Source organism: Elephas maximus, chromosome 5, assembly GCF_024166365.1.
Source record: "Elephas maximus indicus isolate mEleMax1 chromosome 5, mEleMax1 primary haplotype, whole genome shotgun sequence".
Classification (NCBI taxonomy): domain Eukaryota; kingdom Metazoa; phylum Chordata; class Mammalia; order Proboscidea; family Elephantidae; genus Elephas; species Elephas maximus.
Window position 1 is genome coordinate 147,269,359 of NC_064823.1, and position 18,902 is coordinate 147,288,260.

The 18,902-nt window shown below is 45.1% G+C and overlaps 1 protein-coding gene across 1 annotated transcript; it reads right to left on the reverse strand.

Moving 5' to 3' along the window:
- Positions 1-1,853: 1,853 nt before the first annotated feature.
- On the reverse strand, positions 1,854-16,264 carry MED28 (mediator complex subunit 28). Its single transcript, XM_049887036.1, has 4 exons — positions 16,074-16,264; positions 8,005-8,071; positions 7,025-7,137; positions 1,854-5,739 (listed from the first exon to the last, which is right to left on the reverse strand). Exons 1-4 carry the CDS (start codon positions 16,230-16,232, stop codon positions 5,542-5,544), a joined length of 537 nt encoding a protein of 178 aa, XP_049742993.1. The 5' UTR covers positions 16,233-16,264; the 3' UTR covers positions 1,854-5,541.
- Between the last annotated feature and the right edge of the window lie 2,638 nt (positions 16,265-18,902).

Below are 18,902 nucleotides of genomic sequence, written 5' to 3' on the forward strand. Positions count from 1 at the left end.
AAACCATAGTCTGTCTTGCAGCTGATCGGATTTGTGATTTCCATGGTGTACTTTTAAAAGCGCTCTCATTTTTCCTAAGGCTGCTAGTCACCACTGCCACTTGTAAAGTTATTCCAGTGTAAAATGATACAATTAAAAAGATGCACATCCAACCTCAGTAGGAAGAGGAATAAAACAAAGTGTAAAATAACCAGGAAAGCCAATGCAGAACTACTTGGCATGGACAGCAAGAGACCCTTGGCACGCTTAGATGGAGCAGCGTGACTCTAGGGTCCACCACAGGTAGTAGATTACACATGGGCTAACACCTACCTCGGAAACCCTGGTGGCGTAGTGGTTAAGTACTACGGCTGCTAACCAAAAGGTCGGCAGTTCAGATCCACCTGGCGCTCCTTGGAAACTCAACGGGGCAGTTCTACTCTGACCTATGGGGTTGCTATGAGTTGGAATCAACTCGACAGCAGTGGGTTTGGTTTGGTAACACCTACCTCATGCGAGCTTTGTGAGGATTCAGCAGATATGTGTTAAAGGGTCCTATCATGAGTTGGAATTAAGCCCCACAAGGATTTTTCTGTGAATAACCAAGTTCGCCTACCGTACGTCTCAATTTCAGTGAGTGTAACAACTTGGGAATCTGTGTGAACGTTTCTACTGTCTGCTCTTTGAAGTGAAGGGTCTGCTGAATGCCTGGTCTTTGGGTTTGGGCCATTTGCCTCATGGTGCTTTGCCCACCCCCGTTGCATGGACTCCGGGTAGATTAAGGGAACTGGCATGGCCCCTCCCAGTGCCGACCGTGCCCTCAGTGCACACTGAATTCTCTTACCCTCTGACAGGGCGTAAACATCTGACGAGACTCAGTACAACTCTCAGTGGGCAAAATAATTCTCCATCTTTTGGTGCTGGCCCAGCAGGTGGCCCATAAAACAGATGATTCTTCTGTGCACTGTCCAATCTTTGCTCCTCAAATAAAACTTTAAACAACTGCATAATACAAATGTTTGTCACTTGTCTTGCTTTTCCATAGGAAAGTGCGGTTAGATGAAGACAAGAGTTTGGGAATAGGAAGTTCACATTAATCTCATTCAGGTAATCTTCAAATAAGAAGTACCTGTTTATACACTAGAGTTCCTGGGTGGCACAACCAGTTAAGCACTTGACTACTAACTGAAAGGTTGGCGGTTCAAACCCACCCATAGTCACCTGGGAAGAAAGGCCTGGCAATCTGCTTCCAAAACCCTACGGAGCAGTTCTGCTCTGCACACGAGGTCTCTGTGACTCAGAACTGACTCGACAGCAACAAGACTGGTTGTTGTTGTTACATACTTATAAATGCTATTTTAAGAGAAATGTGATGACCATTCCAGTGCACAAACTAAAGGTAAAAATACCATCTAATCAGAACACAAGGCCCCAGTGAAACAATTCCTGTGCAGTGCAAATGAATGTCATCATGAATGTAACATGCCATCTCATTTTTCAGTGTCAAATATTTTTCTAGTTTTCCTTTCAGCTTAGGGTGGGCATTTTAGGATGATGTTTGTTTTTTGACTACATAACGTACATGCATTGAAAAATCTTCCCAACGCTCCAACTCCTGACACCTTGCAAAGTTGGCTGCACTTTATACTATGTTGTATCTGCTGCAAAGAATTTTAACGTAAAAATACAGACAGCACATTTGCCAATCCAACATTCCTCATATACACAATTCAGTGAACATCTATCCTGTTGTGCAACTATCACTGATGTCCTTCACCAAATTTTCCATCCCCAGAAACAAGAACTAATGCTTCTGAAACCATTTCCCTCACACTCCCTCCCTCCCGCCCCTGGGAACCACTGTTAACCTCTGGTCTCTGTACATATCTATTCCACAGAGCTTAGAATTTTATGGAGACCCTACATCCCTTTTGAGTCTTCATGTTGCAGGTGAACAAGACTTTCCTATATTTCCAGATCCCCCCTGCCATAATTATGTCTTTAAAAATGAAATCTTTGCATGCTTCTATCATTTTTTAAGATATGTTCCTTGAATTATTGAACGAAAACACCAAAGGACACATACTTAAAAGCTCTAGTTTATTACCAAAGTACCGTCCAGAAGGTTCCTAGCCAGCGCACCTCCACCAGCAGTGAATGCTATTCTTTCCTCTGTAGTCTAGACAATAGTGACAAAGAAACTTGATAGTTTAAAATTTTTTCTCATTGCTCAATTTGCATGATCTGATTCCATCCATCTCTCAAGAGCAGAGGGGAACAGAGATGGTGATGGCTTAGAGGTGATGGTGGAGATGAAGAGAAATAAATGGGCCTAAGATGGAGTCAGGAGAAACAACAGGATTTGATTAATAATTTCCAGACTGTACTGACAGAGGCATTAACCTATTCCCAGAGCAAAATCGGAAAGGCATATTGCCTGTTCCATATGAATGCAAAGGGTTTAATTGGCACAGAGAAAAATGTATTTGTCACATAGATAGCTGCATACATTGTACCTGAGGCCCTACTAACTGCTCGTAGCGGCTGCAACTGAAGCTTCGAGGTCTGTAATCTTCTCTAGGATCTATCTGGATTCTTCAGGGTCCAGGCTGGCAAATTAAATGGAGCTATTTTTTTTATGGTAGGGACAAGAAGCCATGGTGGCACAGGCCCCTGCTGCTAACCGAAAGGTCAGTGGTTCAAACCCACCCAGTGGCGCTGTGGAAGAAAGGCCTAGGGATCTGCTTTTACATAGATTACAGCCACAAAAACTCTAGGGAGCACTTCTACTCTGTAACACATGTGTCGTCATGAGTTGGAGCTGACTTGAAGGCAACAGGCTTGGTTTTTATGACACGCATCGCCACCCCGCATCCTTTAGACTTCTAAGGTTGCACTAATCTCCCATCATCACCCCGCAGCAGATGGAACAGGAAGAAAAAAACAAACCTGGCCGGGTGATGAGGGCAGGGTTATCCCAAGTGGAAGATAAGGGAACTCCCAGATGGCTTGCTTGTATCTTCTCACTGACAGAGACAGCAGCTCAGTGTTTTCTATGTTCATCAACCAATAAGATGTCATAAAAAAATATTTCATACACACAGCTTGAAAAGTTGCCATTTATTTAAAGAAAACTTTGAATTTTAAAAATGGCAATGACTGATAACTTGAAGATTTTTTTTTTTGCTAAGCACCAAAAAGAACAACTACCAATTGTTCTACCAAGAACACCTTTATTTAGGTTTTTAATCAAGAAGTCTAAAGCTGCCAATTAGAGCTTCCAATCAGCACAAGATGACCAGGTTAGCAACCTTGAAATGACATAATGTTGAGTAAAAACAATTTTTAAAAGCTCTGTGTAACCTATCCATTCCAACTGAGGAGGTATTTTTCATTTTGCTAGGGGTTCACTGGCCTCAGGCTGGGAATCTACAGGTCCATCTGCCAGACACCACACACACACACACAAAGTGACTAGTAAGTATTATGTATAAGTGATAACATATGGTCTTTGTATGTTTAAAGACAGGAGCCCTGGTGGCGCAGTAGTTAAGAGCTCAGCTGCTAACTGAAAGGTCGGTGGTTCAAACTTAACCAGCCACTCTGCGGGAGGAAGATGTGGCAGTCTGCTTCTGTAAAGATTTACAGCCTTGGAAACCCTATGGGGCAGTTCTACTGTCCTGTAGGGCCAGTATGAGTCAGAATCGAATTGACAGCAACGGGTTTGGTTTTTTTTTTTCACATATCTTTAAAGGAATCCTTGGGTGTATAAATGGTTAACACGCTTGGCTGCTAACTGCTATGTTGGAGGTTCAAGTCTACCCAGAGGTGCCTCAGAAAAGGCCTGGGGACCTCCTTCTGAAAAATCAGCCATCGAAAAGCAATGGAGCACGGTTCTACTCTCACACATAGGGAGTTTTCATAAGTCAGAATCAACTCAACAGTAACTGGGGAAAAAAAAAATATATGTATACACACACACACACACACACACATATGCATGATTATCATGGGCTTACAAAAGCAAAAGGTAGGGAGAGATACAAATCACTAACTCACAAGGAGAGCCCAGCATGGGCTACTGAAGAGATCAAAAGTCCTGTGCCCTGGAATGCAGAGGAAAGGGGTTGGAAGGCTTCACAGACCAGGGAACATCTAGGCTGGGCCAGGAAGGGTAAGTGGATTTGAATGCGTGTGGGATGGGGCCTTCAAGGCTAAAGAAACCAAAAGGACCCAAGGCACCAGTCAAAGAAGTGCAGCCCATCCAAAGACAACAGAGTGTCTGTGTTGGGTAGAGGGATGTCACCTAATGAGAATGTATAAAACAGAGAAACAAAAACCTCATCTAACCAGCACCAGAAACAATGCTGATCTGTATTTCTCAATGGTGATTCAGAGAGACTCTGAGGGGCCTATGAAGTAACGAGGTTAAGATATGTTCCCAAAGGCTGAGGCTGGACATATTTTTATGGTGGTCCGGTAGCACAGGGCCACCCTACTGCCCACTCCCCTACCCTGGGCCCCCCGTCTCTGGAATCAAGACCATCCATTAGCAAAAAGCTTCCTTAATGGAAACTGTCTCTCCTCCAGAAAAGCAAAAAGAAAACTAAACTAGACTAAGAGTATCACAGCAAACTTTAACCCCTCACACTTAACCTACACCCAACAGCCATGCTATATGACAACAGGGTCTGCCCGGTCCTGGAACTGATTCCTTTAGTGCAGAGCATAACACAATTTAGCGTATCCCCTCTCCTACTCCTCACCCCCGCCCCGAAAAAAGTAATTCAGCACCACACAAAGAATAAAGTTACCCCAAACCAAAGTAGCAGTACTACTACACTAACCTAAGCTGTTACACAATAGCCTCGCTCCTCACAAACAGGGTTGCATTAGATTCCTCTTCTTGAGGTAGTTCAAAGTCTGGAACATCCCAAATTCACATGCTTTCCGACACTACTACTGAGGAACAATTATCATACGGGGCCTACCACCAAAATCCTCATCTGATGCCCAGACTAGGGTGATTTTCTCCCTCAGATCACACAAATTAATATAACAACGAGAAATACACAAAACCAAACTCGTTGCCGTCCAGTCAGTTCCACCTCAGAGTGACCCTATAGGACAGAGTAGACTGCCCCATAGGGTTTCCAAGGACCACCTGGTGGATTTGAACTGCTGACCTTTTGGTTAACGGCCAAATTCTCAACGACTAAGCCACCAGGACTTTCAAGAAGTACACATGAAGAAATTAAAAGTCACACAAATATAAAACAGCCAAAAAACCACGAAAAGGCATCTGTAATTGACATCACACTGAACTAAGTCTAAACTTAAAACACATCTGCCTGGTTTATCAAAGCTATAGACATCTTAGGAAGTACTGGAGAGATAAACAGCTTATAAAAATAGGGTGAGAAGCTCAGCGGGAAGCATGAAACGGAAATCGTCTCACTGTCTGGCAAAGAGTTCCTCCAAAAGACCATGCCCACGAGAATGGGTATTGTGCACAGCCGTCCTCAGGCGGACTTATGCATGAGTCAGCCTTTGCTCTGGCGCTCAGGTCTGCTTCAGCGGCGCGGGGATGTTGGCCGACGCCTGCTCCAGGTAGGCCAAGGAGCCCTGAGGGAGGTCGGCCGGCTTTTTGTGCTGCACGTTGATGTCATCCAGTACCTGCTGCCAGTGCCGGAGCTTGGTCAGATGTTTCTGGACCAGGGCATCTTTCCGCTGCAGTTCATTCCTTAGTTCCGAGACATCCTACAACGAAGACGATGGAGCAAGTCAGAGCAAGCTCATGAAAAATGAATACAGGCCCTAATTAGTCAAGAGCGCCACGGAGTAAATGCAAAACAGAGGGGATCCATTAAACCATGAGAAGTCTGGTACTCTGCTTGGTACTACAGTTTGAATAATCCTAAGCAGTAGTTCTTCAAATGAAAGATGCTGGCTCAATACTGGGCAATTTTATCTTTAACTTTTTTTTAATAGGTAATACACAAGCTACAAGACTGAAAAAGTACCAAAGGGCAGCCAACAAGAAAGAAATCAGTCTTTTTCCATCCCGGCCCTCCAGACACCTGCTGTCCCTGCCCAGATGCTCCTGTTGCGAGTCCCACACAAAGCACCTGAAACACATATTAACTGCTATAAAAAAGCCACAACCACTGTTCTGTCTGTGCAAATTATGAAACATTAAAATCTCATTTTCCAGAGCTTTCTATGAATACCAACATTATAATTCTTCATTAAGACCAGGCCTCGAACATACCTGTATTGTTGCTAAATTATCCAAATCAGGAAATGATCTGACATAATGAATTGTAAGAATATCATCTTCTGACCACTCACCCTCTTCTCAACAGTTGGTGTCATGAATGAAAAGAACCCTTTTGATTAACTGGTCAACTAGTGGGAGCAGTTACTCAAAACCGGCCCCAGAACGACTAATTTCCACTCAGTGTTTCTCTCTGGGCACTGCTGGCCTGGAGCAAGATGAGTCTGCCTTCCTGAACACTGCAGGCAGGGTGCTTTCCTGACCCAACCACCAAATGCCGCTAAAGCACCTAGTCACCATGACAACCCCAACACACTTTCAAATGCCCCTGGTTTACAACTGAGATAAATTAGGTCATGACTTGCAAGCCGGCTGGGTCGCAACAGTTACTTTGTGATTTGTTGAACAAAAGTTAACAGAGCCGTTCTTGGGTGTAATGCTTGGAGTGAGGCAACCGAGGATGTTGGTCCAAAGCAAGCTTATTGTCTACATTAATGGCCTTTCAACCTTTTTCGAGCAGAAACTTTTAAGAAAATCTTCCAGAAAAGCCCACTGAATGAAACAAGAGCAGCGCTGCTCTGTTTGAAGCGCTTTGCTCCACGCCCCCACTCCCTGGCTCCACTACTTACCCAGGTTGTCCTGAACACTGACGAGCAACATTTTATACCCAATCTAAAAAACCCTTCTGTAACTAGTAGGAAAATCATAAATGGAATCCTGACACCAACTGTGCTTCCTGAAAGTTGAGGGAAAAAAATGCGTTTGTACCTCTTTGATAACTTGCTCTGGTTTCTGGACAGATAACTGTAATCTTTTTTGTAGGAAAAAACATTCTGTCTGTCTTGCAATATCCAGAAATTTCTGGATACACTGATCGACACCTTAGGAAAAAAAAAAGACCAAAATGTTAACTGAACAAAAACATTAGACACATATTTCCCTCATAAATGAAGCGCCAGCACCTTCTCATAGATGTATTCCGGGATTTTAATCCTGGCCACAGCAACAATAATGGCCTCCCAACCCCCCATGTCTTGACCCAGATTAAACGGGGGATAATCTGTGCTTTTATCAGGTGACTAAGAGGCCTCAGCGCAACGTCAAAGCCAGGAGCTCTTCTGAAGGGGGTGCTAGAGATCTAGCAATTAGCACCATGATTTCCATTTAAAGTATGATGCAAAGGAAGTGGCAGCAGCGGCTGCCTCCGGGGACAGCACGGCAGAGGGGGGCATGAGGGCAGGGCAGACAGAGTTCTCTCCGCAACACCTGGGCAAAACGCAATACAACCTTTTTTTTTTTTTTTAAGAACACTACATACTACTGGAGCCCTGGTGGCACAGTGGTTAAGAGCTCGGCTGCTAATCAAAGTCGGCAGTTCGAACCCATCAGCTGCTCCCTGCAAACCCTATGGGGCTGTTCTATTCTCTACTATTGCGTTGCTACGAGTTGGAATCGATGCAATGGGTTATACCCTATCAGGCTTCTTTGCCCTAGAACCCATATGAAAAACTGATACTCATGAAAAACCAAAAACTTACTAGGTTTTTACTCATGAGTGACAGAAGATGTCAATTAATAAACTGAACAAAGACCAGAGAACCAGCAGTTTATAGAGATTATCTACAAAAACCTTATTCCCAGGAAAATGTCTCTGGATACAAGCAGGACTGAGACACATCAAGCGTAAAATCAGGATTTCAGAATCTTGCCGAAGGCATGAAAACTGTCTAAACAGTGGGACTTCTTACCAGTTCGAATTTCTTCCTGATCAGTGCCATTGACATAGTCCTGACTCACCAGGGAAGCAAAGCAGGTCTGTGGGACCAAAGCACATCATGGAAGAAAAACCGTCATTTACACACCAAAACTCTTATCTCACAGTAAGAAATATTTTCTCATGAATGAACTCATTGAGTTTGTAACATCTGGGTTACGTCAAGCAAGTAAAGACATTTGGTAAACTGAGTCCTAATTAGGTCCATGGTGGGAGCTGGTGTTTGTGGCAGTACCGTCTGCTTTCTCACCTACCACTTGCCCTTCTGCATCTGTGGATTCCAACTGCAGATCGAAAATATCCGGAAAAAAAAAAAAAAAACCTTTTTTTTTCCTCTCATTATTCCTTAAACAATACAGCATAACAACCATTTACCCAACACTTACATTGTAATAAGTATCGTAAGTAACGCAGAGATGAGTTAAAGTATACAGGAGGATGTGCGTAGGTTACAGGCAAACACCACACCATTTCATATCAGGGATTTGAGCACCCTTGGATTTTGGTATTCTCAGGGGGAGGGGTCCAGGAACCAATCCCCCACAGATACTGACAGACTACTGTACCTCATACCACACCAGGGCCTGGACCACTATCCTGCCTCCGGCCCCTCCCCCTATTTTTACATGACTAGTATCACCATCCACTCAGAACTCAGGTCAACTGTCACCTCCTCAGAGAGGCCATTCTGACTGTCCTTTCCTGCTCATGCTTCATCTCGAGCCCAGCTTTGTTATTTTTCACACAGTTGTTCTTGTTGTTGTCAGGTGCCGTCAAGTCGGTTCTGACTCACAGCGACCCTAGGCACAACAGAACGAAACACTGCCTGGTCCTGCGCCATCCTTACAATCGTTGTTATGCTTGAGCCCACTGTTGCAGCCACTGTGTCAATCCACCTCGTTGAGGGTCTTCCTCTTTTCCGCTGACCCTGTACTCTGCCAAGCATCATGTCCTTCTCCAGGGACTGATCCCTCCTGACAACATGTCCAAAGTATGTAAGATGCAGTCTCGCCATCCTTGCCTCTAAGGACCATTTTGGCCATGCTTCTTCCAACACAGATTTGTTCGTTCTTTTGGCAGTCCATGGTATATTCAATATTCTTCGCCAACACAATTCAAAGGCGTCCTCTTCAGCCTTCCTTATTCACTGTCCAGCTCTCACATGCATACGATGTGATTGAAAATACCGTGGCTTGGCTCAGGTGCGCCTTAGTCTTCAAGGTGACATCTTTGCTCTTCAACACCTTAAAGAGGTCCTTTGCAGCAGATTTCCCAATGCAATGTGTCTTTTGATTTCTTGACTGCTGCTTCCATGGCTGTTGACTGTGGATCCAAGTAAAATGAAATCCTTGACTTCAATTTTTTCTCTGTTTATCATGATGTTGCTCATTGGTCCAGTTGTCAGGATTTTTGTTTTCTTTATGTTGAGGTGCAACCCATACTGAAGGCTGTGGTCTTTGATCTTCATTAGTAAGTGCTTCAAGTCCTCTTCACTTTCAGCAAGCAAGGTCATATCATCTGCATAACGCAGGTTGTTAATGAGTCTTCCTCCAGTCCTCATGCCCTGTTCTTCATATAGTCCAGCGTCTCGGATTTACTCAGCATACACACTGAATAGGTATGGTGAAAGAATACAACCCTGAAGCACACCTTTCCTGACTTTAAACCAATCAGTATTCCCTTGCTCTGTCCGAACAACTGCCTCTTGATCTATGGTGAAGGTTCCTCATGAGCACAATTAAGTGTTCTGGAATTCCCGTTCTTCCCAGTGTTATCCATAGTTTGTTATGATCCACACAGTCGAATGCCTTTGCATAGTCAATAAAACACAGGTAAATATCCCTCTGGTATTCTCTGCTTTCAGCCAGGATCCATCTGACATCAGCAATGATATCCCTGGTTCCGTGTCCTCTTCTGAAACCAGTCTGAAATTCTGGCAGTCCCCTGTTGATATACTGTTGCAGCCGTTTTTTGAATGATCTTCACCAAAATTTTACTTGCGTGTAATATTAATGATATTGTCCTGTAATTTCCGCATTTGGTTGGATCACCTTTCTTGAGAATAGGCATAAATATGGATCTCTTCCAGTCGGTTGGCCAGGAAGCTGTCTTCCATACTTCTTGTCATAGACGAGCAAGCACCTCCAGTGCTGCATCTGTTTGTTGAAACATCTCAATTGATATTCCATCAATTCCTGGAGCTTTGTTTGTCGCCAATGCCTTCAGAGCAGCTTGGACTTCTTCCTTCTGTACCATCGGTTCCTGATCATATACCACCTCTTGAGATGGTTCAACATCAACTAATTCTTTTTCGTATAATGACTCTGTGTATTTCTTCCATCTTCTTTTGATGCTTCCTGCATCATTTAATATTTTCCCCACGGAATCCTTCACTATTGCAACTTGAGGCTTGGATTTTTTCTTCAGTTCTTTCAGCTTGAGAAACTCCGAGCGTGTTCTTCCCTTTTCGTTTTCCATCTCCAGCTCTTTGCACATGTCATTATAATACTTTGTCTTCTCGAGAGGCCCTTTGAAATCTTCTGTTCAGTTCTTTTATTTCATTGATTCTTCCTTTTGCTTTAGCTACTCGACGCTCAAGAGCAAGTTTCAGAGTCTCCTCTGACATCCGTCTTGGTCTTTTCTTTCTTTCCTGTCTTTTCAGTGACCTCTTGCTTTCTTCATGGATGATGTCCTTGATGCCATTCCACAACTCATCTGGTCTTCGGTCACTAGTGTTCAATGCATCAAATCTATTATTCTTGAGATGGTCTCTAAATTCAGGTGGGATATACTCAAGGTCATATTTTGGCTCTGGTGGACTTGCTCTGATTTTCTTCAGTTTCAGCTTGAACTTGCATATGGGCAATTGATGGTCTGCTCCACAGTCGGCCCCTGGCCTTGTTCTGACTGATGATATTGAGCTCTTCCATCGTCTCTTTCCACAGATGTAGTCAGTTTGATTTCTGTGTGTTCCATCTGGCGAGGTCCATATGTATAGTCACCATTTATGCTGGTGAAAGAAGGTATTTGCAATGAAGAAGTCATTGGTCTTGCAAAATTCTATCATTCGATCGCCGCCATTGTTTCTATCACCAAGGCCGTATTTTCCAACTACTGATCCTTCTTCATTTCTAACTTTCGCATTCCAATTGCCAGTAATTATCAATGCATCTTGATTCAATCAATTTCAGACTGCAGCAGCTGATAAAAATCTTCTCTTTCTTCATCTTTGGCCCTAGTGGTTGGTGAATAAATTTGAATAACAGTCATATTAACTGGTCTTTTTTGTAGCCGTATGGATACTTGGGTTTATGGATATTATCCTATCACTGACAGCGTTGTACTTCAGGATAGATTTGAAACGTTCTTTTTGACGATGAATGAAACCCCATCCCTCTTCGAGTCGTCATTCCCAGCATAGTATACTATATGATTGTCCAATTCAAAGTGGCCAATACCAGTCCATTTCAGCTCACTTAATGCCTAGGATATCGATGTTTGTGTTCCATTTCATTTCTGACGATTTCCAATTTTCCTAGATTCATACTTTGTACATTCCAGGTTCCGATTATTAATGGATGTTTGCAGCTATTTCTTCTCATTTTGAGTCATGCCACATCAGCAAATGAGGGTCCCGAAAGCTTTACTCCATCCATGTCATTAAGGTCGACTCTACTTTAAGGAGGCAGCTCTTCCCCAGTCATCTTTTGAGTGCCTTCCAACCTGGGGGGCCCATCTTATAGCACTATATCAGACAATGTTCCGCTGCTATTCATAAGGTTTTCACTGGCTCATGCTTTTCAGATGTAGACTACAGGGTCCTTCTTCTTAGTCTTAGTCTGGAAGCTCAGCTGAAACCTGTCCACCACGGGTGACCCTGCTGGTATCTGAATACCGGTGGCATAGCTTCCGGCATCACAGCAACACACAAGCCCCCACAGTACGACTAACTGACAGACACGTGCGGGTTCGCACAGTTAACTGCTGTCATATGCACTCTTTTAGTCCATTATTCATTATTATCTGGAGGACCAAGTGGTGTTTCATTTTGCTGTACACAGGGTCACTATGAGTTGGAACCGACTGGGCGGCACGTAACAACAGCCACCCAGAGGCACCTTGGAAGAAAGTGCTGGCAGTCTACTTCTGACAGATCACAACCACTGAAAACCCTATAGAGCACAGTTCTCAGTCTGACACAGATGGGGTGGCCATGAGTCAGAACTGCCTTGATCGCAACTGATTTTAGTGGTTTGTTCACCTCTGGACCTCTAGAACCTGGAACACCACGTGGTGCAGAGTGGGTGCTGAATAAATTTGTGTTAATGACTGACTGGGAGGCCTAAAAGGGGGACAAGTTGAGAGTCACATGGATAACCAAGTCCCAAAGCAGAAGTTCTCTCTGACGGGGCACCATTTGGGACACCCATGTGACTCTGCCACACAGAGTGTCCACACGCGCAACTCTCAGAAAATGCACAAAGAAGGCCCATCTGAGGGCTGCAGTAAGGAGCCAGGGAAAAGGAGCCAGAAAGGAAGCCTCACACTTCTGGAAAGCACAGCAACGCCGACAGTGAACAAACCACACTTGGTGTGAGGCAGGCCGATCTGAGACCCAATGTAGGCCATCAGTGAGACATGAGGGCCTCTGGGGAGTCAACGGATTCTCCTGCCGACAGTTTCCCCATTTGATTTGTGGAGAATATCCCAGGAGTCCTCCCCACCGCCCATGACCGCGCCACAAATCAGGAACTCTCAGGACACCCAATCTGCATGTTATATTGAAAGCCGACTCCTGCTAGGATTGAGCTGGGGTGGGGATGTCTGCTCTATGAAACCTGGTCCTACCAGGAGGCCAACCAACCCCAAACTCGCCAAGAAAGCCAGGGCTACTCGCCCAGAGCCAGCAGGGCCACCACAGGAGTGGGAAGAAACATGATCTTGGGAATTTGGGTCCTCTCTTCACCCTTTCTAAAAAATGAATTAAACACGCAGGCCTCTATAGACAGTTGGACAGTTGTGCGGAGAAGAAAGTGTGAGGCGTTGTGTACAAAGAATGTGCTCTTCAGAAGTAAGCTGAGGAGTCTTTGCCTGGAAGTCGGGAGACCCAGGTGCCAGTCCTGATTTCTACAAACCCAAGGTTTGGTTTTGGGCAAGTCACTTCCCTTCTGTGAGCCTCAGTCTCCCCATCTGTAAAAGGAGGGGATGGAGCTAGGCAGCCTCCAACGTTCCCTCCCACAACAAGAGTGCATGATTTCAATAAACTCATTCTGTCAAACGGCATTTACTAAGCAACCTCCTCAGTCCCAGAAGAATGAGAAAGCCAGAGGCCTCGAGGGGCTGCACCCAGACAGAAAGAGAAGCAGGTGGCAGGTACACGAGTCCCTGGAGGCTCCAGAGCACAGGTGCACACAGACCACAAGAAGGAAAAACGAGAGGTTCCAGAGAAAACATGGCCTTTGAGCTGAGTCTGGAGAGAAGACTAGGTGGATGATCACCCAGCAGCACAGGGCAGGGCCATGCAGTGCCTCTGCCAGCCCCGTACCTGGCTCATCCGAATGCCCCTGTGGGTTTCAGGCCCTCTGGGAAGCCTTCTTTGACAGCCACACCTGCATGTGTTCCCACAGTACCCAGGGCTACCTCTCGCACAGCACCACTCCTGCAGCACAGCAATGGCTGTCATTGATACATTTCCACCACCACATTGTGATGAGCTCCTGGAAGGCAGGAGCTTCTCTCAGGATTCTCAGCACCCAGGACAGGGCCGGACACACTAACGAATACTCTTCAAGTGCTTGCTATCTGCTACCACTGCAGTATGGGGTCCTGGTGGCCCAGTGGGAGGCTGGTGGAGCAGTGGTTAAGAGATCACCTGCTACCAAAAAAGGTCGGCAGTTCAAATTCACTAGTCACTCCTTGAAAACTCTATGGGGCAGTTCTAATCTGTCCTATAGGTTTGCTATGAGTTGGAATCTACTTGACGGCAATGGGCTTGGTTTTTTTTTTTTTGGTGGTGCAGTGGTTAAGCACTTGGCTGCTAACTGAAAGGGCGGCAGTTCAAACCTACCAGCCGCTCTGTGGTAGAGCCCTAGAACTGTATGGGGCAGTTCTACTCTGTCCTAGAGGGTCACTATGAGTTGGAATTGACTTGATGACAACGGATTTGGTTTTTGGTTTTTTGGAGGTACAATGGTTAAGCACTTGGCTGATGACCAAAGGGTCAGTAGTTCAAATCCACCAGCCTAGTAAACCTTATGGGGGCAGGTCCACTCTGTCTTCTAGGCACACTATGAGTCAGAGTCACCTCGACAGCACACAACGGCAACACTTTATCAAGGAGCCTGGTGGTACAATGGTTAAGTGCTCGGCTGCTAAGCGAAAGGTCAGTGGTTCGAAACCACCAGTGGCTCCGTGGGAGAAAAGACCTGGTGATCTGCTCCCGTAAAGATTACAGCCTAGGAAACCCTATGGGGCAGTTCTGCTCTGTCACACGGGATCACTATAAGTCGGCATCAACTAGACAGCACAAAACAACAACCATTGTATTAGCAGTACAAGTGGGCTCTGCCTTCATGGCGCCTGGCTTAGTGGTAAGTGCTGCAAAGGAAGCAAGGAGGGGTCCTAAGGAAGTGGCACAAGAGCTGGGGGAAGGTGAGGCTGGAAGCCCAAAGAAAAAACAAACAAATGACACATCCAGAGCCTGGAAGACCAAAGTCAAGCTTCTGGTTTTGTCCTAAAAGCCACAAGTGGTCACTGAAAGTTTTTAAGCAGCTGCATGAAGCAGTCAGATTTGGCCAAGATATCTACCAGCCATACCACCAGGCCAGTCTTTCAGCAAGAACTCATAACCGAGAACCACCTTACCTACCTTACCTCAAGAACAATGCTGGGTGCTCCTTTAAAGCTTGCTGTTATTAGCTGCCAGAGAGTCAGCTCCAACTCATGGTGCTCACATGTACAACAAAACTAAACAATGCCCAGTTCTCAATCTTCACAACTGTCGGTATGCTCAAGCCCACTGCTGCAGCCACTGTGTATTCTGAGTGCCTTCCAATCTAGGGGGTTCATCTTCCAGCACTATATCAAACAAAATTCTGTTGTGATACATAGGATTTTCGTTGGCTAATTTTTGGAAGTAGATTGCCAGGCCTTTCTTCCTAGTCTCTTAGAACAGAAACTCTGATGAAACCTGTCCTGACGTGTGATCCCAACAATATATTTGCAAACTATATCCATGTAGTACTGTACTATTACATACAGCATAAAACTCAAATAGGATTAAAATGTTGGAAAAAATAGCTCCAAGTTACTTCATTTCCACACACGAATGGCACCTTCCACATTAGAGGCTGATGGAAACCACCAAAGCACTTACATTTACCTCTCCTGTGTCTACTACCACTCCCCACCTCCCTTCAGTCACCTGTACACATCTCACCGTCTTTGTACACAATAAACTCTTTGGGCAGAACTCAGACTTTCGGTCATCTCTGCTTCCCTGCCTCTCTAACCTTCAGCTTCGCTCCTTCCTGGGCCCGAGACCCTCACAGCAACTTTTAAATAAGTCCATTTCAATTCCAACAGTACTGTAACTTAAGGACCTTAAGGGTAGAGTCCCGCGGAAAGCATACAGGGTGTGGTAGCGTTTTACAGTCTGTAACTTTACGCGGCGAAAAGGACAAGCCCATGCTGCACACACGCAGGAACGCGGCAGTAGGTGCTCACGGCTGGGATCAGGAACAGGATGGGACCAGAAAAGCCAGCTAGGACCATGGAGGTATCCCAAGGCTGGAGGTGTGGGGAGGTGGCCAAATTTCAAGCCCACCTATCTCCAGAAACTTCGTGCGTCACCGCTAGCAAGGCTGAGTAGAATGCTGCCCACCACTTACCGTGGGGGCTAAGGCCAAGTGACTTACCTTCTCTGAGCCTCAGTTTCCCCATTTATATATCGGGAGCTGGGAGCCTGGAGAAGATAACCTGCGCGTGAGTGGCTCACGTTTCAGGAGAGGGAGGACCGGGACAGACCTTCATGACCCATCTTACCTCGAAAGAGGACTCCAATTCGTCCACCAAGGTAATGTTGGAGGTTCTCGGAGCCCCTGGTGCGGCCTGAAGAAGCGAAGCCTGGCCCGGGAGTCCCGGAGGGGGCGGCGGGGGCCCCGGTGGCTGTCCCGAGAACATGCCACCCAGCGGAGCCGCCATATCTGCAATGGCTGGGAAGCGGCCCGCTGAGCATGCGTGGTAGCCTGCGCCGTAGGTCACGTGGGGAGCCTGGTCACGTGACAGGTGGGCACCCGGAAGCGCCTGTCGGGCGCGGGGGGAGTAAGCCTTTGGGTGCCAGCCTTTTACATTTCCATCCGTTATAACGCGCAGGCGGCTTTGCGTCTCTTTTTTCACTTATTTGAAAATTGAAGGCTCTGAGTGGCTTTGACAGGTGTGTGGAGAGGAGACCTAACAACTACGGTGGAGCGAGCCCTTAGAGAGAATCAGGCCACTCCTGTGCTAGTCCCGATTTTGTCCTAAAAACACTGTTGAGTTTGGCCAAGCGACTTTGTGTTCCCAGCTCGGCTTACCCGTTGGTAAAAGGTGGAGTCATCCATTCATTCCACAAACATTTATTGAGAATTTATTTTTTTTTTTGATGTACCCATCACTAATCCAGTTACTGTGGATGTACCTGAAACAAGAGAGATGACGTTCTTCTTAAATTCTTATAGGAAGAGACAGGTAATAACGACTGTTAAAAATATAATCATGTATTAATTTATACTGGTAAAGAGTGTGCTTCTTGGCTCAAGTAGATAAAAAAAAAAAAAATCTTTTTTTACATGAGACCAAATGAGCAGCTCCTGTCCAGAGGTGAGATGAGAAGGTAGAGGGGGACAGGAGCTGGTTGAATGGACACAGGAAGTACACGGTGGAGAGAGTGATGTGCTGTCACATTATAGGGAGAGCAGCTGGGGTCACATAACCATTTGTGTATAGTTTTTGTATGAGAAACTGAGTTGAATTGTAAACTTTCACCTAAAGCACAATATATATAATCATGTATTGATTTAAACAAATAACAATATTTGATTGCTCTGTGATTTAATAAACAACTTGTAAATTGGAGCAACATTCCACCATACAAGAGGAAGCCGCTTCTAGAGAATGGAGAATTCAGAGAGACTTAAAAAAAACTTTTGCTTAAAGAATACAGGTCTCCCCCTGAAGGAGCAGGAGAACAGTGGGATGCAGACCCCAAATTCTCATAAAAAGACCAGACTTAATGGTCTGAGACTAGAAGAATCCCAGCGGTCATGGTCTCCAAACCTTCTGTTAGCCCAGGACAGGAACCATTCCTGGAGACAACTCATCAGACATGGATTGGACTGGACAATGGGTTGGTGAGAGGTGCTGATGAAGAGTGAGCTACTTGTATCAGGTGGACACTTGAGACTGTGTTGGCATCTCCTGTCTGGAGGGGAGTTGGGAGGGTAGAGAGGGTTAGAAACTGGCAAAACTGTCACGAAAGGAGAGACTGGAAGGAGGGAGCGGGCTGACTCATTAGGGGGAGAGTAAGTGGGAGTATGCAGTAAGCTGTATATAAGTTTATATGTGAGAGACTGACTTGACTTGTAAACTTTCACTTAAAGCTCAATAAAAATTATTTTAAAAAATTAAAAAAAAGAATACAGGTCTCTGTGGTAATGAAGTATTTAATGGCTTATAAGTTAACATTTTTAACATTCACAGGCTATAGGGTCGCTATGAGTCGGAAATGACGTGAGGAGAGCATGTTTAGTTTTTTTTAGTAGTCTGTAGAAATTAAAAAGGTAACTTCATGGAAGAACTACCTCTCTACCTGTATGCAGTCCCGAGACCTCCAGAAATTCAGATTAAAGAAGCCCATGTCTGTTTTTCTGTTACAGTCTGCTCTTTGGAACAGTTAATTTGGGTGGGTGCAGAGCAGGTGGGGTGGGACGCTAATTAACTTTGGGTCATGAATTTCGTGGATGAGAAAAACCCTCTTGAAATAACAAAATATCTATTTTTAATATAAATTTGATTCCATGTGACTAACATTGTTGAGGCACATTGTATGTGCCTGGCCGTGTTCACTTTAATATTTATGGTTCCATCAAAAATCATGGCTAGCGATGGGCAGGATCCCTGGTGAGGCAGTTTTAAGACTACAGCTGCTAACCAAACAGTTCGAATCCACCAACTGCTCCTTGGAAACCCTATGGGGGCAGTTCTACTCTGTCCTGTAGGGTCCATATGAGTCGTAATGGACTCCACAGCAACAGGTTTGGAGTGACGGGAGGGTGCTCTTTGGAATAAAGGGTCCGGGAAGACCTCTCCAAGGAGACCTTGAATGAAAACTTAGAACTTTCTAGAAAGGTTGAGGGGCTAAGGAGGAAACCTGTCTAGCACATTTAAGGAACCACAGGAAGGCCAGCACAGCCAAAGCAAGTGAACTAGGGCTGAGATGGTCAAGAGAAGAGGCAGAAGCTTCCCTTTGCCAACCTGGTTTCAGTGCAAAGGTTGTCTTCCCAACCTCAATATAAATTAGACCCACACACTCCTGGCCTCTTTACCCTGTTTAATTTTCTTCACCTAATTTAAACATTATCTAAAATTACCATGTTAATTTGTTTTCTTCTTCATTAGCTGTATTTCCTCCCAACTTTCCTACCCCAACTGGAAAGCAAGCTCCAGGAGACCAGGGGTTGTCTGTCTTTTCACCTGTAACCCCAACACCCAGAACCGTACCTGGCATAATAGACACAATTTCGATTTGTAGATTAAATGAACAAAAATAAAACACCAGGAGAGAACTAGTCTACTCCAGCAGTTTGAAAACTATTTTGGCCTCAACTAACGATC

Bases quoted from the DNA above. Each gene is read 5' to 3' on its own strand.
- MED28 (XM_049887036.1), bottom strand. From the start codon at position 16,232: ATGGCGGCTCCGCTGGGTGGCATGTTCTCGGGACAGCCACCGGGGCCC. The intron at 8,072-16,073 runs GTAAGATGGGTC...TTGGTCCCACAG, and splicing joins AATTGGAGTCCTCTTTCGAG to ACCTGCTTTGCTTCCCTGGT. The intron at 7,138-8,004 runs GTAAGAAGTCCC...TTTTTTCCTAAG, and splicing joins TCAGGAAGAAATTCGAACTG to GTGTCGATCAGTGTATCCAG.